This window comes from Malus sylvestris, chromosome 10 (genome assembly GCF_916048215.2).
Source record: "Malus sylvestris chromosome 10, drMalSylv7.2, whole genome shotgun sequence".
Taxonomy (NCBI): Eukaryota; Viridiplantae; Streptophyta; class Magnoliopsida; order Rosales; family Rosaceae; genus Malus; species Malus sylvestris.
This window is the reverse complement of record NC_062269.1, coordinates 31040705-31056204: the sequence shown is the minus strand read 5'-3', so window position 1 is coordinate 31056204 and position 15500 is coordinate 31040705. Positions and strand designations below refer to the sequence as shown.

At 37.7% G+C, this 15500-nt stretch overlaps 3 protein-coding genes and 1 non-coding gene across 6 annotated transcripts; 1 reads left to right on the top strand and 3 right to left on the bottom strand.

Annotated features, from left to right (window-relative positions):
- Positions 1-1382: 1382 nt before the first annotated feature.
- On the bottom strand, positions 1383-4734 carry LOC126587044 (uncharacterized). 2 transcript variants are annotated; one of them, XM_050252022.1, is made up of 3 exons: positions 4658-4734; positions 4259-4429; positions 1383-4011 (listed from the first exon to the last, which is right to left on the bottom strand). In XM_050252022.1, the coding sequence occupies exon 3, from the start codon at positions 3920-3922 to the stop codon at positions 1622-1624; it is 2301 nt and encodes a 766-aa protein (XP_050107979.1). In that variant the 5' UTR covers positions 3923-4011; positions 4259-4429; positions 4658-4734; the 3' UTR covers positions 1383-1621. The 2 variants fall into 2 exon arrangements, with proteins under 2 accessions (XP_050107979.1, XP_050107977.1); XM_050252020.1 differs by having other exon boundaries at positions 4383-4429; positions 4658-4732.
- A 1926-nt stretch (positions 4735-6660) lies between these two features.
- Positions 6661-9979, bottom strand: LOC126587106 (fructokinase-1-like). The gene is made up of 5 exons (XM_050252080.1): positions 9406-9979; positions 8707-8957; positions 8325-8616; positions 8044-8196; positions 6661-7557 (listed from the first exon to the last, which is right to left on the bottom strand). The coding sequence occupies exons 1-5, from the start codon at positions 9793-9795 to the stop codon at positions 7171-7173; spliced, it is 1473 nt and encodes a 490-aa protein (XP_050108037.1). The 5' UTR covers positions 9796-9979; the 3' UTR covers positions 6661-7170.
- Positions 9980-10479: 500 nt separating this feature from the next.
- Positions 10480-14841, bottom strand: LOC126587107 (iron-sulfur protein required for NADH dehydrogenase, mitochondrial-like). 2 transcript variants are annotated; one of them, XM_050252081.1, is made up of 8 exons: positions 14494-14841; positions 14253-14373; positions 13631-13753; positions 13003-13100; positions 12328-12454; positions 11727-11812; positions 11477-11602; positions 10480-10932 (listed from the first exon to the last, which is right to left on the bottom strand). In XM_050252081.1, exons 1-8 carry the CDS (start codon positions 14518-14520, stop codon positions 10756-10758), a joined length of 885 nt encoding a protein of 294 aa, XP_050108038.1. In that variant the 5' UTR covers positions 14521-14841; the 3' UTR covers positions 10480-10755. The 2 variants fall into 2 exon arrangements, with proteins under 2 accessions (XP_050108038.1, XP_050108039.1); XM_050252082.1 differs by having other exon boundaries at positions 10480-10917.
- On the top strand, positions 14717-14878 carry LOC126588076 (U1 spliceosomal RNA). The gene has a single exon (XR_007611311.1). It is a non-coding gene; the product is annotated as a U1 spliceosomal RNA (small nuclear RNA).
- The last annotated feature ends 622 nt before the right edge of the window (positions 14879-15500 follow it).

The window sequence follows — 15500 nt, the reverse complement described above, 5'->3', positions numbered from 1 at the left end:
CAACATCTCATGTTTCAATAGTTACAAATAATAAAAGTTAAGTTTATTTTTTTTCCCGACCAACTTGTTTAGCGCAAAAACTAAGCAAGTAACTCTAGGGTATAATAAATGCAGAACGCTGATTGTAACAGCCGTCATATTATCGTGTAACAGAAAGATAAAAATAAAAAATCACAATCAAGTTTAATACCAGAAGCTAATGGAATCATTACCTCTATACCATATGCATATTTGAAAGATTTATGACAAGTCAAAGCCCCTTTTCCTGAGTAGGCATTCTGTTCCCACATTTCGAGCATGTTCTCCTCAAAAAGTGGTGCCAACTTTCATCTTGGTATTTGAAAACCTAAACACAATCTCACAAAGTAGGCATTTTTTCCATTTTTATTTTGTTGCAGAATTTCTTGGGGTTAGACATAAAATACATGAATTCATCTACATGAGATTTAAGGCTTTATGTTGAAATTTTCCTTACTTATTTTTTATTAAATTTTCAAAAGCGGTCTTACAGTTTAAAAGAGATTTTTTATTGAACTTTCTGTAAGTATTTATATTGAATTTGAAATTTTCTATAAGCTTTAATGGGTTATGTCAAAGAGAAAGAACACAAAATGATGTAGTGAGGAAAATATTTTAGATTTAAAAAAGGGTCTTACTATTTATTGAATCTTTTAAGTGTTTTTTTTTTTATTGATTTTTAAGCTATTTAACCAAAAAAAATTATAAAAGAAACTAGGAGTAGGACTGTAGGAGGGAAGGCGTAGAAAAGATTTATGGGCGCCATAAAGAAGCTTTGAAAAATGTTCTGGAAATATATTTTACGATGCTTAATTTTGTTAGAAATTCGCATAAGCAGTAAAAAAATGAAGCAAACAAATATCTAGCTGAGATATTTGACTTGCATGCAGATTGGACTACCTCAAAGTATTTGGCTTTAAGTTTTGTCTCAACTTTGTTATATGGAGGATAATGTCTGCAAGTTTGGTATAATACACATACTGGAAAAGATACAAACATTGAACAAGGATCAATCCACTGAAAATAAATAGACCAACTTACTAGGTTTTTTTTTTGAAGCACAAAGGTTGTAGGGTTTGCTGTTGTCATTTAGGGTTTAACTAGAGTTAACCACTCATGGTTTAGAGTTGTCATTCTAACCAAGGCTTATGATTTAGGGTTTAGAACTCGTGTCTTGAGCTGACTTCAAAAGAATTCGAAACATGAACAACATTATTGCTAGCCTATTGTGAAGCTTAACCCACTTCCTCATCATTTTAGTGTTGATAATATCGCTTGCTCAAACAAAAAGAAAAAAAAAAGGATTTAATCTCAGAATACCAAAACCAAAAACACCATGGAAAGAAATAAAAGACAAACAAAAATTAGAAGCTCATAGAACTAATTGATTAAGAATGTTTAATTAACTGATTACGTTGCTAATTAACGATCGAAATATGTGACTGAAGCATCAACTGGACATCGACTATCCGAAAATAAAAAGCCTACGGGAAGATCCTGTGTCTAATGAAGGCCTATGAACACGCAAAGATACAAATCAAGACACTACTAACAGAGAAAAGCCTATATCTTCTTTGCACAGTATGAGCTTGGGTATTGGCGACTATATGGGGGCAGCACAAGTTGTTCGGAAGTGTCCGGTCTGATTACAGCGGCTGCAATGCACAACTCGTTTCGTGCGACTACCATCTTCTGTGCGAATTCGCCTTTTCCTTGGTCGTCCAGGTGGTCGAAGCGACTTTGGCGGGTTAATAACCATCCACATCTCCGGGTTACCTTCATTTGGGAATCCAGCTATCTCCTTCCACAGAGTTCTATCTGGAATTGGATGAATCGTCTCTGAGTAGGCTTTCCGATAATTTGCCACTGTGAAGCAACTCTCTGTGAACCGATATACAAGTTGCCTGCAAGATTCGAGGGCTGCTGCAGCATGAGAACATGGCAGCCCACATAGCTGCCATCCATGGCATGAACAACAACGGGTACGAATATCCACCGTGACTGATCCTTCATGGGTTCTAACTTCAAATTCGGCTTCATTTGCACGAATCACATTGTAAGTACGAGCAAGCGCAACTGCATCTAAAACACACTTTTCGGCAGAAGGAACAAGTATGCCCGTCCATTGCATGCTCATTTCACGACGCTCGTTGAACCAAGTCATCAGATGCCGTCTGATACACTCCATCATCTGAATTATTGGAAGCCCAGATGCTTCTACTATCCAAGAATTTATCGATTCAACCATATTAGCAGTCAACTGCCCAAACCTTGTCCCCTCAAAATATGCTGTTGCCCACAGACGAGGAGAAATTTGTTTAATCCAATGGGCTGCTTCCTGTGATATAGCTTCAATCTCAATAAGTTTTTGTTCAAACCCAATGCCAGTAAGAGCATAAGCAGCCTCCCAGAAAAGGTTAACAAGCAGAGGATTATTAAATTCCTTCCGTAAACTGTCACTTAAATAGCGCATACAAAACCCATGAAAAGCAGTCGGGAAGTTTAGTTCCACCCCATCAACAATGCCCTTCTGTCTATCAGACAAAATGGTAAGCCTAGGCATGTACTCTGCATAATTTTCAAGCAGGACACGCAGCTCAGAGAGAAACCACATCCAATTTTCATCATTCTCTTCGTCAACCACCCCAAACGCTAATGGAAACAGAGCTCCATCTCCATCAAACCCAGTAGCAAAAAGCAAAGTCCCAAGATACTTACTTTTCAGATGAGTCCTATCAAGCCCAAGAAGAGGTCGACAGGCATTCAGAAACCCGTATATAGATGCATGTAATGAAACAAATAGGCGTTGGAAGGAACTATCATCAGGACTCCCATAAACCTGTGCAATACTTCCAGGATTGGTTCTTCTGATCTGGTCACAGTATTGAGGAAGGAGTCGATAATCTTCTTCAAAGGATCCACGAACAGCTGCCATGAGGCGTTCCTTTCCCCTCCATGCCTGCTTATACGATAATGCAATGCCATGAACTCGGTGAATCTCTTCTAGTATCTCTTTTGGCTTGTAATTAGGATTTTCCCTCAAACGTTGTTCCACAGAATCTGCAACCCACTGGACAGAGGCTTGTTGATGACCAAGATGGGTGATTCCACCACAGGTGTGTTCCTCATGGATGGTCCTTATTGTGAAAGTAGGGACACCAGGCAGCTTTGCAGCATGAATTCGCCAAGCGCATCCTTCTGTTGCGCACTTGGCAGTGAAACGAGTTTTGTCAGACTTGACAGTCTGCATCTCAAAGCGAAGGGCAATAGCAGCATCTCTCAGTGCCCTTCGACAGCTCTGAACATCAGGAAACTCTTGCCCAACAGCCAGCTGGTGATTAGTTGTCATAGCATGAGATCGATACTGAAGGACAGGAGGAGTATCTAAAAGCTGGGATTGCTGCAAACTCATGTCTGAGTCAGGCACAATACCCATCTCCTGATTTTGATCCATTGCTAAATCCAAATTTTCGTGAAGATCATGGCCCTCCACCGATGACAATGCATGATTATCTGATAAACCCAACTCATGAGTTGCCACAGTAAGAGCAAGGTCATTGTCATTTTCATTGACATCAACATTCTCCTGATCAGTTTCAACACCAATATCTTGCTCCAACTCCAAACCTTCTTCTTCAAGATTTTGTATGCGCCTATGTTGAAGGGCTATCTCTTGTTCATTTGTCTGATCGAAAGCTAATCCATGATCATGGGGATGTCTAAAACCCTGCTTATCATCATGGCTACCATGCCCTAATTCCAAATCCTGATCAGGGGCATGCCTCAATGCAAGGCCATGACTTTGACCCGGAACCAGATTGTGATTCAGCCCCCGTCCCGGATGTGAATTCTGCCTCAATGGCAGATCACCATTCTGCCCAAGAACCAAACTATGGTCCGCCATTACAGGTCCAAAAACCAACCCCCACCAATACAATCAAACACAGAACTTAAAACAGAAAATTTCTGCTCAATTTGCGTTTCTGAGTAGACCTGTGTCACAAAGAATGCACATTTGGATCAAATTTATGTTCTTTTTACCATTGACCCCAAAAGAACGGACATACAGTCCAATTTAGAGCACCATTTCATTACGAAATACAATTTTTTGATGTAAACTCATTCGGGAATCAGTAAAATTACAGTAAGTGCAGATTGAGATCAGCACACAGTACCCGCTGGTGCAGGAATTCCTAACGAATAAGCTAAAAAAGGCTTTACACTGAAGTATGAAACTTACCATGCTACGTTATACTCTAATTAGGCTGCTTCAAACTCACAAATCCTAAAGCTTCTGATATTTTCTCAGCAACCAAACAGATAATTTACAGCGAAAAACAAAGCTGAAGTGCGTCGGAACTTACAGAATCAAAGTCTGCCCAGAAGCTCAAGCAGAAGTTACAAACTGAACCTGCAAAAAATCACAACAAAAAAATTAATCAAAATTAAAAAAATATCAATCAAGAAACTTCAGAGATGGACGAAAAATCAGTAGAGATTGCATCTAATACAGTTTAATAAAAGAAAATAAATAAATAATTGTTTCTAAGAAAACCAAGAAAAGGAAGAGCAGAGAGAGAGAGAGAGAGAGAGAGAGAGAGAGAAGTGTTCGAGTTTGGAAGGTGGGGGAGAGAGAAACCTGAGAGGGAAGAAGGGTAGAGAAGGGGAAGGCACAGAAATTTTGCAGGGGCAAACCGAGGGCAGCGACTGGACTTCGGCAATTTCTAGGGTTAGCCAATTTGGAGGGTATTTATGTCATCCTCTTTTCCTTTCCCGTCCAACTTTTTGGTATTCCGATATTGCCCCCATTTCTCTTTTCATTTATCTTTTGAGAAATGTAGCTGAAATATCATTTAAATTTTGGGTTTTCCTGTTTTGGATTTTGAATTTTATTTGTGATGAAGGAAAAAAACTAGAATTTAACAATTAATTAATTAGAAGAACAAGTAGATATGAAGAGACAAGTGATAATTTGGTCATTAGAGTTCACTAAACCTTTATAATTTAGAGTTCACGTAAATTTTACTATTATAGAAAAATAAATGTTATATTACAAAATTTACGTAAAACTTACTGTTATAAAAGAATTTTGATAATTTGGTTTGTTAGAAAATTCACGTACAATCTACTACTATAAAAGAACTTGATAATTTAGTTGATTACAAAGTTTGCATAAATTCTGTTGTTGTTAAACAATGTGATAATTTTATCTATTACAAAGTTCACGTAAATCTTTTTACTATAAAAAATGTTAGATTTTTTTTTGTACCATTACTATAAAATCTTCGCTTTCTTTTAAAAAAATAGGATAAAAACAAATGTGATAACTCGGTCCATTATAAAATTCGCGTAAACTTTACTATTATAGAATGTGATAACTCAGTCTACTAGAAAGTTCATGTAAACGCTACTACTATAAAAGAATGTCTTAAATTTATTACAAATTGCAGGTGAACCTACAACTACAAAAATGCAATAACATTCAATCGCAAAATCCACATAAATCTTAGTGCCATAGTACAATATTCAAACTAAAACATCTTCATTTTATTTAAAAGAAAGAGAGATGATAATCACATACCTTTTTAACTTTTCACACTTTCATGTTTAATCATGTCTCTTATTTCATTTGATTTATTCAATCCGACGACCATAAATAGAGAGGAGTGATAAACTAAAAGTGTTTTTGAAAAACATTCTCTCAAAAGAAAAAAATACCACATAAAAATAAATATTAAAATATCAAGAAAAAAAAAGTGTTTTTATTAGTTTTTATTTTGTGTGGGGGCCTTCATTTCACCCACATAAGATGGAGAGAGGTTGAGAAATAATTGAGTTGGGGGGTGGGACCGTAGGGGGGCATAAAAGTAAAAGAGGTGATGGAGGAGTGGTATGAGCGTTGTTTGGTGGAAGATGAGGGCTACGACCAATAGGGGCAGTTACAAATGAGGAGAGAGTCAGGGCACTTGTGTAGTTCTCTCTTCTTCTCCTCGGCTTTTTTGGTAATTTACTTTTTTTCCCACATAAAAAACCTATCAAATCCATTTTTTTTAATTTTTACCACACTCGATGAGTCAATGTCATCGTACATTATTAATAACATTTTTTGAAGAATAAAATTAAAGGGATCAAAATTTTAATTTAAATTTGCAAATCAAATATTAAAAATATTATTTTTGAACGAGAGTTTAGTCAGTTGATCAATATAAATATGTGTTCAACTCATTTCATTTGAGTTCAATGACATGGACGGCAATTCTAGTTCGAGTTAAAAAAGTTCGGCACGGTACCGTGTCCACCTAGCCAAACCTTCATCTGTCTTGTTCAATCGGCCATGCTAAATCCTATATAGTATGTGTTTATGGTCGTAGGGTTATAGCATTGCCACTTAAAAACCGAGGGGAAGGGTAAAGTTATTTATGGAGAGTGATTTTCACAATCATCTTTTACGTTATGCACCCATCACAATTATATCTCGCCATTCTACTGAATCGTTAGAACAAAAGAGAGGAAGTACACCAAGTATAAAAGGAAGTGCAAAAATCACTGTTCGTAATTAATTTGGTCTGATTTTTCTCGTTTAAAAAGGATATGCATAAAAAGACATGGTGAAGAAGTGGTATGAATAAAGAAGAGCCAAAGTGACAATCAATTTCTAGAATTGCAATTTCAAAAAACCATAACATATAAGATTCACTTTTTCTTTGTTTACACCACATATCAGGCTAAAAAGCACCAATAAAGATGCCTCATCAATAACAAATGGGAAATGATATCGCCACACCCTTTTTTCCCTTTTGCATACTCGTGTTTATTTTGTCTCCTGATTCCCTTTTGATTCATTCAATCCAAGGGCTAGAAACATACAAGAAAGTGCAAGAGGAGAAAAAGAGCGTGTTAAATAACTTCCCGAACAATCTGTTGAAAAGGTGCAAAGAATGAAACATCTTCGCGCAGGAGAGTAAAAAATATGTTTGCAGAAAGCTGGAAAGAAGAACTTCAAGCTATGCAAGCTCACCTGACTCCTGCTCAAAACTGATGTTTTCCCCGAAAGTACTCAATTTCATAGAAGAAGAAGAACCCCAAGGGTGTAATTAAACCCAGAGAATCAAATAACTCCAATTGCTAAAAACCTACTGTTGTTACGATCTATCAAAAAGATACTTTTCTTTCTAACTGTGCAGATTTGAGCTTAGGAAGCAATTCGGATACCACCTTCTGCAAGGACACACAATTTAACTGGTTATCACTTCCATTGATGACCAAATTTGAGAGGGACGTAATTTCCTCGACACCCAAATTTTCATCAATTAACTCATTCCAAAATTTGTCATCCTCCTTGAGATTAGATGCCCTTATAAGTTCTATTACTTTCTCCAAGGTTGCCACATTCCTACCAGCACCACAACCTGTGGCGGTTGCTGCACCTACTGCATTTGCAATTGCTAATGTGTTAACCATCGGCATGTTGTGGATAAAACCATATGCAATAGCAGCCACGAAACTATCTCCACATCCAACAGTATCTACAACATTTACCTGTCACATTTCAGCACAAGAACTAAGGTTTCATCGGTGTATCAGCCAATAAAGAGAGCTGGAACTTGAATTCAAACAGGATACAACAGAATATGAAGGCACTTCTATGATGCAGAATTACTTCTGGCCAAAAGATATGATCTACCTAATACTCTTATTTGTAGGAAGGTTCAAGCTACAACAAACATACACAAGCACGAGCACACAGAGCAAACAGACATATCTTGAGCACGTACAACACTTTTGTAACTTTTTTTTTGTCTAATGTTGTGCTTAAAACTTAAATATAACAAATATGATTTTGGCGTGAAATGGTGTGCATGATGGCAAACAACAAGCAAGATGTACTGAATTTGATCCAAAGTTAGATGTAGAACAAAAATATCTAGCAAGAATTAATAAACATGTACCAGTATGATTTCATAAACAAGTAAGCTACAAGTTCACGGCAATGTCATAAGAAAATGTAAAGTTAGAAAATGATACCTTGAAAGCTGGTGCAAAAGAAATACTTGACCTAGTTATTAGAATTGAACCCCTTGGACCCATTTTGACAATCACCCATTTTGTGTGCACCCCTTGCTTGAGCAGCTCCTGCCCTGCTAATATTGGGTTTTTAATGCTCGTCAATGACTCAGCCTGGAAATCATTAATATCATCACAATGTATTAGATGGTTGAATGCAACAAGACAAAAGGAAAACTTTGCACACGATAAGATGGAATAAACTAGAAAAAAGATGAATCGTGGTTAACAATATATCCAACCTCATCAGACGTTAGGAGAAGAACGTCACTCATCCTCAACAACAGGTTAAGTGCTTCTCGTTCTTCTGTTGTACCAGCAGAAAGGCTTTTTCCACGTGGTCCAGGGTCGAAGAAAATTGCTGTACCAACGTCAACGGCATACTCTACAGCTGCGGCTATTACACCAGGAGAGAGCTCATCAAAGCCATAACCATTGCAGAACAGAATCTTTGACTGTTTTATAGCTGTCTTTACTTGTCCAGATAATTTGCTCATCCAACTGAATGCAGGCTCCTTACTGAAATCAGCTCGGCTGATAAACAAACCAGGTCGATTCAAATTGCCATTCTTTACAAAGAAGATGGAATTACTACAAGAAAAGCAAAAAGTGGAAAACATTTACCTGCAAAAACCATGTCTTTGCAATGGATCAACGAGTACCCAGCATAAAAGTGTTTCATACGATGCACTAGAACTGTCAACATTGGTATTGTTGTCACTCATTCCAACCATGCTAATTCCTTCATCTTGAAGGACATCTAAAAGGAACTGTCCATATACTTCGTTACCCACGTGCCCAATTGCGGTGCACTTAAGTCCTAATCTTGCAGCTGCTATGGCCATATTGCAGTTTCCACCAGCTTCCCAGTATTGCTACATTTCAAACCATATAATCAAATTTGGAAAACATATCGGCAGAGATGCTTATCATATAATATTGGAAGTACCTTACACTTTTCTTCATAGAAACTACTACACAATGAAAAACAACATCAACAAAAGGAAAAACTAAAAACTCAAATTACGACGAAACGAAAGTATTAAGAAGCAAAAACCATAACCATTGTAATGGGTCGAAAGTTATAAACTTGATCACATAGCAACCTGAAATTAAAGAATCCCAACAAATAAAATACTCCAAATTGCGCTAGAGAGATGAAATTAGCAGTCACTGTCACAAATTCAACTCTTTTACTTCACTTCTACAGCAAAATATCAAATGGGTCCAATTTTTAATTGTAAAGAAAATGCACAGACTTCAAGAAATTAAATTACAGAACGAATTTTTTCGGCATAGTCAGAGGCTGCGAGAGGACCAAACCTTATCCGGCGGCGAGGCGGACAACCGGTCCATGTAAGATTTGCGGTCGTGGACATCGGGCGGTGGCAATTTGGGCACATTGAGCACGATATCCACGCAGAGATTGCCGAGAGTGGCGACATCTACGTCTTTAACGCCGACGCTCTTCGGCTTCCAATCGTGTACGGAGCCATTTGGGGTGCTGGAGTTTGGAGAGTGTTTGGAGACGGAGACATCGAGCCCTCTGGCGGTGCGGTTGGAGACGGAATGAGCGCGAATGTATATTGGCGCGAAGATGGGGTGGGATTGGGATTTGGTCAGCCCAGGGCTGGGGGGAAAAATCAAGTGGGAGTGAGAGGAGGATACATGGTGTGGAATTGGGGGTTTCAGGGTTACGGTGCAGTGATGCATTCAGAGAGAGAGAGAGAGAGATTATGAGTGGATGGGGAAGCGAAGAACTGAGAGATGGTGGGAAAATGGCGGAAACATTGAAAATGATTTGGATGCAGTCAAGTGGGTTTGACTTGTTCTTCTAGCTTTATTTTGGAAAAGGATCTCCGGATCATTTCCATCAAATCCATTAAGTTCGGAGATTAAGACAGTTAAAATTTGATCTAACAACTACAGTTATTATAACGTTTAAAGGGGCTCCTTATTTATAACTGTTGGATCAAATTTCAATGGTTCGGATTCCCGAACTTGGTAGATTTGGTGAAAGAAATCCGGAAAGAATCCCTATCCTAATAGTAGTGGTTTAGAAAGAGATAGGTGCCACTATATGAGGTGCATGTGGAAGATGCATATTCTTCTACATGTTCCTTTGAATTGAACTCTACCATTCATCTGAGAAAATGAAACTTATTCCATCATGATGAAAATGATGGGTTGGAGACACAAGTCAAAAACTGGATACCCCTCCTTGCTCCTCATACAGTAGCTTGAAATACAAGCCCTTATATCAAATGTAATAATATAAGTAGAGAGATGATATGCTTTTTAGTGTCCCTCCACTTTTAGGGCACGCGCTAATATACCAGCTTGAATTCTGAGTACACTGAAATGTTTCTTCCTTCAATGATGTTAAGAGATGGAAAGTGCTTCAAAACTTGAATTTCCAATAGCTCTGCTCACTACAAGTTTCAGATGATCGGAATATGTTCTAATAAATTATAATCCGATACTACAAAGAGTTTTCTGATAATTTGTTCTTTTGTTTCGACTTTATACTGCCGCGGTACTCGTCCGACGGACTAATAGTACTCTGTGACAATGCTGAGGAAAGATTACAAAGGCATGAACAAGGGAATCTGCCATTAGTGCAGAAGGTACAGCAGAGACTCCATTCATTTGCTGAAATTGGACAACACAAAATCAGAGGCATATATGTGGACGGGATTGTTCTTCCTTCGACAATCTTTCTACAACTTTCCGAGCCACGTCCACATATGCTTTCGAGACATCAGAATCAGGAGCTGATATTACTATTGGGACACCATTGTCGGAGCCTTTTCTGATCCCCATTTCTAACGGTATCTGAAACATTAAGCACTTTGATCAAGAGAGATTAATTAACATAGGTGCAACTCATCTCAGCTTATTGGGGTACATAAAAAAAAAAAAAAAAAAATCCAATTACGTGAATTTGTTTAAATATAGGATCAAATGGAGAAAAAATGAAAACAAAAAAGGTCATGAAAACTCCTTCAAATGGCGTGTGCGCGACACACCATGGCACTCATAAACTATAAGTTGAAATTATATCAAATACGGGTTCCATTAAACTAACATGAGGTATGTATGTTATGCAGATTGGCATTCATGGTATCTTTGCAAGAACAGAAATCTGGTTTGCAGCAAAACATAATGCCTTCAGCAGAGATTATGGAAAGTGACAAGAGGAGTCTCAATACTATGGAGATCTAAAATTTCTACCCTCCTACTCTAATGAAAATAAATGACTCTGTGTGAAAGAGAAGAGAGATGGAGAGGAAGGAGATAAAAGATAAGAATCAAGACCCAAATTGATGCAACCTCAAAGGAATTTACGGATATTACAGTAAACTATGAAACAGATGAAACTAACAAATCATACCTCGCCAACAAATTCCAAATCCATCTCAGTTGCTGTCTTACGAGATCCTCCTTTCCCGAAAATGAAGGAACATTCGGCACAGTGCGGACACTTAAAATAGCTCATGTTCTCTACAATTCCCAAAATCTACAACAGCAATTCAAATTTAATTATCTTAACAATTATGTCACTGATGATCTCCACAAACTTACAATGCCAATGCAAACATGTCCAAAGATGATATGGGTTCTGAAGAATAATAAAATCATACGGGAACTTCGACTTTAGAGAACATGTTAATTCCTCTACGGGCATCCATTAATGCTACATCTTGAGGCGTTGAAACAATCAATGCACCTACCAACAAACCAGTCATGGTTATGGAAAACCAAATGATAGTTGTGAAACCAAGTTAATATTGGAAAGGTAAAGCTGGAATATTACTCGGATGTTCTGGGGGAGGGGGTCTAGGGGCACTAATCTGCATGTCTTCAGAAACCAGAAAATTTTGATATTTAATATCTATAACTATACTAGCATTATGTTTTACATATAAATTCCTTATATGAAATCCACCAGTTGCGCCTATTGTACAGTTTAATGAATGAACCATATCAGTCCTCCAGTTTTAATGATTAGACCAAGTTGAACAACCATGCTGAAACATTACAGGACATTTAGAGGCTGAAGGTGGGAGAAATGATTGTGGTACTTTGATAGTTTGCTAAATGCATTTAACATAGATCGAAGATTGCACAAGATTCTGAGGCACGAGATACGAACCTCAGCTATCAAAGAAGATACTACCCAAACCAAATGCGGGAAATTTGAACATAAATACAAAGCATTTTGTGGTTATGTTCTTCAACTACCTGATAATTGCAGCCTTTGGGATACAGTTATATGAGCATCACCAGTGCCAGGAGGCATATCTACCACAAGAATATCAAGATTTCCCCAGTCAGCGCCCCTAGTCATTTTTTCAAGAGCGCTAGATACCTGCAAGAATTAAACCAAAAAATCATGAGAAAAAACAAATGGAAACAGCACATTATTCTTACCACAAGCGATGTTGATGCTATCCGACTTGAATTAGTGATGTTGATGCTATCTTTACCCTGGCCTTTCTAATTTCTTCAAACTTTCTATTACTTTTGGGTGTTTGTTACTTTCTCTCAATAATAACAAAATTTCTTAAACCCCAGCACAATAATTTCAAACTCATAGCAACCAAATATTTAACAATTAATAAATAAGTGATATATATGTTTATATATGAAGACTCGTCCACACACACACAAACACAAGAAAAGTACCAGCTTGGTTAAATTTCAATAGGAACCTCACTTCAGTTAACTAATTTGCATTCTTTCATGATAATGAGGACAATTATACCAGTAGTTGGAAATGAAATCTCTTAAAAAGTAATGATGTAGTCTGCATACCAGCACTAACTGTTGGTAGTTAGTGCCAACAATCAAACTATGCAAGGAACATGAAATTAAATAAACAATTAAGCAATAAAACTTATAATATCAAAGTTATACCATGGGACCTCTCCAAACAAGCGGAGCATCCTTATCCACAAGAAGTCCCATTGACATACACTTGACTCCATAGCTCTCGATTGGAATCATTTTTTTATCTGGTAGAAGATGACCATAATGTTAATATTCTCCAGTCTAGCGTTATGGAATCAGTAAATAGTAAGGAGAGTATATGTCTGGTGTTTGTGCATGTCTGAGTTTATATAGGTTGCCTTCACAATAGAGATGATACAAGATGTAACAGAAGACGCAGAATTATGAAGTCATTATCTAGTGTGTCTGTGTGAAGAATGTAAAGGGATACTTGTTTATAGGACTTGTCTTCTGCAGAGTCCACAAGTGGACTTGACTATGAAATGACACACAGAAGTTTATACCTTATATCGTGTTTGATCACAAAATTTGAAAACCTAAATTCTCATATTGCTTCGGAAGGACTGTTTAGCAAAATGAAGAGGTAATATTGCTTAAAACGTGAAGTGCAAAGACTCGTACAGGAATCGAGACACTCAAACTGATTGGAAAGTTTAGTTACCAGTTTATCTCTGTTTAGAACAAATCTTAAAATTAACCAAATAAATTCTACATCTCTTTAGTGAAATCTGCAGAAAATTAACTTAACATATACCTTCAGTCACTTCTGGCTTTCTATCAAGCTTCATCATTATAGGAACATTTGGTCCGTATATATCAGCATCAAGCAAGCCAACCTTCATTTGGCACTTGTTAGCAAGTGCAACAGCCAGATTAACTGCAATTCCCACCATTATGCATATGTTATTTTGAATAAGCAATCAGAAAGTCACTATTTTGAACATCATTAGATTAGATTTCATTTGCAACAATAAAATATTCAAAATGCGAAATCAGTGAGATGGAAAATTCTAAACTTTGATGTTTATTCTACAATCTAAAATTGGAATCGCTTATAACTACCTCACAATTCCAGCACCCAATAAGGTTAAAAATCCATTGTTTTCTTCAACATTTAATGACAAAATTAACCAAAACAGCTGAAAATAATCGAAGAAGTTCAGGAACGTAGTCTTCAGCCCACCGCAATCCGAAAACTTACCCTACTGGAGACCACTGTAATCACAAAAAAGGATGCCTCTTTACACAATTTTCGCATAACCCAGAAAACTAAAATGCTCAAAAACTCCACAACGTTCAACCATTTTTAGATATCAACACTTAAACGAAAACCATATTGGTAAAAACTCGAAAAATGTGAAGAAACAAAATGGTACCTGCAGTGGTGGACTTGCCGACACCACCTTTACCAGAAGCAACAGCTATGGCATGCTTAACCCCCTCAATCCGAAGGTCCTTCCTCGCCGCGCTATAACCCCTAACACCTCCTCCAACCCTCTATGCATACGCACACAATTCATTCAATCACACAGCACAATCAGCTCCTTCAATAAACTCCAAAAACAAAAACAAAAAAAGCAGACGACTTTCGAAATGCCCACAAAGCAGAAGACTCACAGTGAAGGATTTGAGCAGCCCCTTCATCAATTCCAAGCTTCTTCAGCAAATGGTAGACTGTAAGATTTTGTGTTTTGTGTTTTTTTAAGGGGGTTAGAATTTAGATCTTGAGTCGGTTGTTGTTGTTGGAACTTGGAAGATTGGATGGAGTCCCACATCGACGGAGGGAAGGAGTGTGGGGAGAGAAAAGAGTAGAAAAGTGGAGGGGGAGGGAACGTTCTCCATACTTACCTGGACGGGGTCAATGGGTGATCAAGAAGGCCCATGGCCTGGGTTGGTGACCTCCATTGCACTCAGGAGGGGTGCCCGCCTATGGTCTCCCCATAGTGGGAGAGCCAACGTCATAATTTGTGCCAGTGGGGGCCTGCGTCCGCGCGGCCCCTTCCAATTCCGAGTTCAACTTTTTACACTACCCACCAAATTTGGGGTGTTCACTGTAAATCTGTTAGACTAATTTGGGCCGTGGGTGCTACGTATTGAGATTGGCTTGTGTTTGTTTTCCTAGCGTGGGATAGAACGTAAAAATACCACTAGACGGTTATATTAAGTGGCATATTGAGATGGGCTTGTGTTTGTTTTCCTAGTATGGGATAGTACGGAAAAATGCCATTAGATGGGCTTGTGTTTGTTTTCCTAGTATGGGATAGTACGGAAAAATACCATTAGACGGTATATTAAGTGGCGTAATTGTGCTAGTTGTGTTTCAATAAAACAACCCAATCTACAATTAGTATTACTTTTCTTCAACTGTCCATAACAATTAACAATTTCCTTTTTAAAAAGTTAATTTACAAGTTGATAGGAATAACTTCTTGAAAACGACCGAATTCACATTACGTTGTTACAAGCATTTGTGATTGTGCATAATTACTAACTCACTAATTACAATGAAATTGGTATTAGTAATTTAGTAAAGGGAAAGAAAGAGCCCCCATTGGATGTGCGAGAGAAGAGATTTTTTCAATGTGATTGGACTATATGGTGGTAACTGGTACGCCATATGTTTA

What these genes read in the sequence shown, in the direction of transcription:
- LOC126587107 (XM_050252081.1), bottom strand. Translation starts at nt 14,520, where the DNA reads ATGAAGGGGCTGCTCAAATCCTTCACT. An exon ending in AAAGCCAGAAGTGACTGAAG is followed by an intron (nt 13,101 to 13,630) that starts GTATATGTTAAG and finishes ATCTTCTACCAG; the next exon opens with ATAAAAAAATGATTCCAATC. An exon ending in TCTCTAAAGTCGAAGTTCCC is followed by an intron (nt 11,603 to 11,726) that starts GTATGATTTTAT and finishes TTGCTGTTGTAG; the next exon opens with ATTTTGGGAATTGTAGAGAA.
- LOC126587044 (XM_050252022.1), bottom strand. Translation starts at nt 3,922, where the DNA reads ATGGCGGACCATAGTTTGGTTCTTGGGCAGAATGGTGATCTGCCATTG.
- LOC126587106 (XM_050252080.1), bottom strand. Translation starts at nt 9,795, where the DNA reads ATGCATCACTGCACCGTAACCCTGAAACCCCCAATTCCACACCATGTA. An exon ending in CAAAGACATGGTTTTTGCAG is followed by an intron (nt 8,617 to 8,706) that starts GTAAATGTTTTC and finishes TTTGTTTATCAG; the next exon opens with CCGAGCTGATTTCAGTAAGG. An exon ending in CTTTTGCACCAGCTTTCAAG is followed by an intron (nt 7,558 to 8,043) that starts GTATCATTTTCT and finishes GAAATGTGACAG; the next exon opens with GTAAATGTTGTAGATACTGT.